General features: G+C 38.2%; 1 protein-coding gene across 2 annotated transcripts in view; it reads left to right on the forward strand.

Moving 5' to 3' along the window:
• The first annotated feature begins 1,031 nt into the window (after positions 1 to 1,031).
• The window catches only part of LOC110464673 (kelch-like protein 6), a 5,416-nt gene continuing 3,922 nt past the window's right edge, over positions 1,032 to 2,525 (forward strand). For both annotated transcript variants that reach the window (XR_002464522.1, XM_021520010.1), the window contains exon 1: positions 1,032 to 1,117. Coding sequence is in view for 1 of the 2 variants with exons in the window: in XM_021520010.1 (XP_021375685.1) it covers positions 1,084 to 1,117 (34 nt within the window). In the remaining variant the exon portion in view is untranslated. The remainder of the gene's footprint in view (positions 1,118 to 2,525) is intronic.

Genomic DNA, 2,525 nt, shown 5'->3' on the forward strand with positions numbered 1-2,525 from the left:
CATTTGAAAACCATACAATATTATAATTAGGTGGGGCCAATTTGGGCCAGCTACATACAACAAAATGAATAAAAATGGAATATATGACATATTATTCATACTGTAATACAGTATTTATGCCTACAGTATATAGGGGTTTATATTGTAATAGGAGATTCTTTAAACAGATGATAATATTAAATGGGCTAGTTCGCTATTGTATTAATTTATATACATTTTGATGATAAATAAAATATAGTTAGTTTTCATACGATGTATTGTGGGGAAATTTAGTGACATTTATAAATAAGGAATTTAAATGAAATTTGCGTTTGGAGGTTGTTTAGAAGGTCCTGAGAGAAAGGAACTTGAATAACTCTTGGGTCAGACAGGTTACATGTACTGTATGTCTATTTGCCATGTGATTTGACTCTCCAACTTTCAAAGTCAATCTTATCATCAGTAGATGGTGAAATACCCATATTTTGCTGTAAAATTGGCAAAAAAAACCCACTAAACAGACATGTACACATATGTTAGATTAATACTCCATAATTGTATGAATTTAAAACAAGATATGTTTTTTCTTTACGCATAGATCTGAGGTGAGCAGTAAACATCCGGATCACACTCAGATGAGACCACAATTATGGATATGTACAGCCGACTAAAATACTATGAGGAGTTGTCCCGCGGCCTTGTGTCTATGTGGCAGGCAGGCTGCTTCACGGATGTGGAGGTGGTGGTGGAGGACGAGTCTTATCACTGCCACAGGGTAGTCCTGGGGGCCATGTCAGACTACTTTAATGCCATGTTTAGCTCAGGTAATCTCACATGTATCACTGCCACAGGCAGGTCCTGGGGGCCATGTCAGACTACTTTAATGGCATGTTTAACTCAGGTAATCTCAAACGTATCACTGCCACAGGCTGGTCCTGGGGGCCCTGTCAGACTACTTTAATGCGATGTTTAACTCGGGTAATCTCACACTTATCACTGCCACAGGGAATTTCTTGGGGCAATGTCAAACTATAGCTGCTTTAATGCCATTTTTAACTCGGGTAATCTCACACGTATCACCGCCACAGGGTAGTCCTGGGGGGCATGTCAGACTACTTTAATGCCATGTTTAACTCAGGTAATCTCAGTTTTATCACTGCCACAGGGTATTTCTTGGGGCAATGTCAAACTATAGCTACTTTAATGCCATGTTTAACTCGGGTAATCTCAGACTTACCAGTAACCACTCTTATGACTGCTGATGATACACTCACAACGTCCCTAAACTAAAAGTAGTTATCCTTCCTTGCATTGCCAATTATCTTCCCACATTTTTTTTTATTGTACCTCTAGATAATTTTATCTCTATACCCATTACACATTTATCTTATTATCCCTAACCTTCCACTTTGACCACTTTCTGCAGTTAATCCAACATATACCAATGTTAAACCAGATAATACATGTGTCAGTTCAGGCAGCACTAGTTACTGTAAAAAATAATTCAGTGGAATTTCTTTGAAATCCATTTAAATGCATGCATGAATTCACCTAAAATACAGCAATCTTGATTCTCGTATTCTAAAAACTAATGTTTTTAGCTAGTCTGACCAGAAGGACCAATTGATTTATGCCTTGAAATGGCATCCATTATATGTCGTACAGCGTAAACTTTTCCTTTAAAAGAGCCTCACTTTTAATAAAATAAAATAAATGTTTGCCTTTGTGTCAGGAAGACCATGAGTTCTGTTCCCAAGCTGGGACATGTCAAAACCTTTAAAAATAGTAGCTATTTTATATATTCTCTGCTGAATATTCAGCATTAAATATAAGTCCAATGACTGGTTTATCCACAATAGGGCCAGGTAGACTGCTGTAAAGGATGCCTTCGACATGGTTTTTCATTGATGTAGCACTTATCTTATCTTTAAGTAACTCTTAAAATTAACATCAGATTCATGTAATTGCAAGGTGGCAAATGAACAAACATAATACCTGCAGCACACATGCATACATTACACTTATGGAGGCATGTGTGCTGCAGGTATTATGTTTGTTCATTTGCCTCCTTGCAATTACATTTCATTTCAAATCAATTTTATTGTATTCAAAAAACACAATTGGATTAGGCACAGGCATTGCCTATAAAAGCCCTTTCCAGCCCTTGCAATTACATGAATCTGATGTTAACTTTAAGAGTTACTGAAAGATAAGATAAACTTAGCCGTTAATAGGATGCAAAGGTTCGGTGACGTGGGATCCCCCTTTAACAAGGAAAGGCCCTCATAAGGCAGTCATTCATTCACATTTTATTAGGTCACCTGAGACAAAGTTTCAAGTGACCTATTGCGATCGCCTTTTGTCCGTCGTCGTCCGTCGTCCGTCGTGCGTCCGTAAACAATTTACATTTTCGACTTCTTCTCCAAAACCCCTGAACCAATTTCAATGAAATTTTGCAGGGACCTTCCATGGACAAAGGTCAACAAAAATAGTTGCCGGTTTAGTCCTAAGCCCCCAGGGGCCTGAGGGGCGGGGCCAAAAAGGGT

This window comes from Mizuhopecten yessoensis, unplaced genomic scaffold (assembly GCF_002113885.1).
Source record: "Mizuhopecten yessoensis strain PY_sf001 unplaced genomic scaffold, ASM211388v2 scaffold11019, whole genome shotgun sequence".
Taxonomy (NCBI): domain Eukaryota; kingdom Metazoa; phylum Mollusca; class Bivalvia; order Pectinida; family Pectinidae; genus Mizuhopecten; species Mizuhopecten yessoensis.